The 310-nt window shown below is 65.2% G+C and overlaps 1 protein-coding gene across 1 annotated transcript in view; it reads left to right on the top strand.

Moving 5' to 3' along the window:
• Positions 1-4: 4 nt before the first annotated feature.
• LOC104526538 (forkhead box protein O6-like) overlaps positions 5-310 on the top strand; it is a gene marked incomplete at its 5' end in the record, with an annotated part of 776 nt that continues 470 nt past the window's right edge. Inside the window, 1 exon segment of the mRNA XM_029085455.1 lies at positions 5-308. Coding sequence (XP_028941288.1) covers positions 5-308 — 304 coding nt within the window.

Raw genomic sequence — 310 nt, forward strand, 5'->3', positions numbered from 1 at the left:
CAGTTTCACCTTCAACTCCAAGTGCTCCAGCATGGGAGCTGCCACCAACACCTACTGCGGGACTATCTACAGCCAACCGGCCATGAGCCTCATGCGCCGCCTGCCCATGCAGACCATCCAGGAGAACAAGCAAGCCACCTTCTCGCCCGTCAGCTCCTACAGGAACGCCTCGCTGCAGGACCTGCTCTCCTCCATCTCCTACGCGCACAAGGAGAGCATGGTCCCAGGGGACCTGCCCCTACCGCAGGCCAGCCCCATGGGGCCGGCCCGTGGCCACAGACACAACCCGCTGCTGCGCGGGCGCGGGGAG

This window comes from Antrostomus carolinensis, unplaced genomic scaffold (assembly GCF_000700745.2).
Source record: "Antrostomus carolinensis isolate BGI_N321 unplaced genomic scaffold, ASM70074v2 scaffold30326, whole genome shotgun sequence".
Taxonomy (NCBI): Eukaryota; Metazoa; Chordata; class Aves; order Caprimulgiformes; family Caprimulgidae; genus Antrostomus; species Antrostomus carolinensis.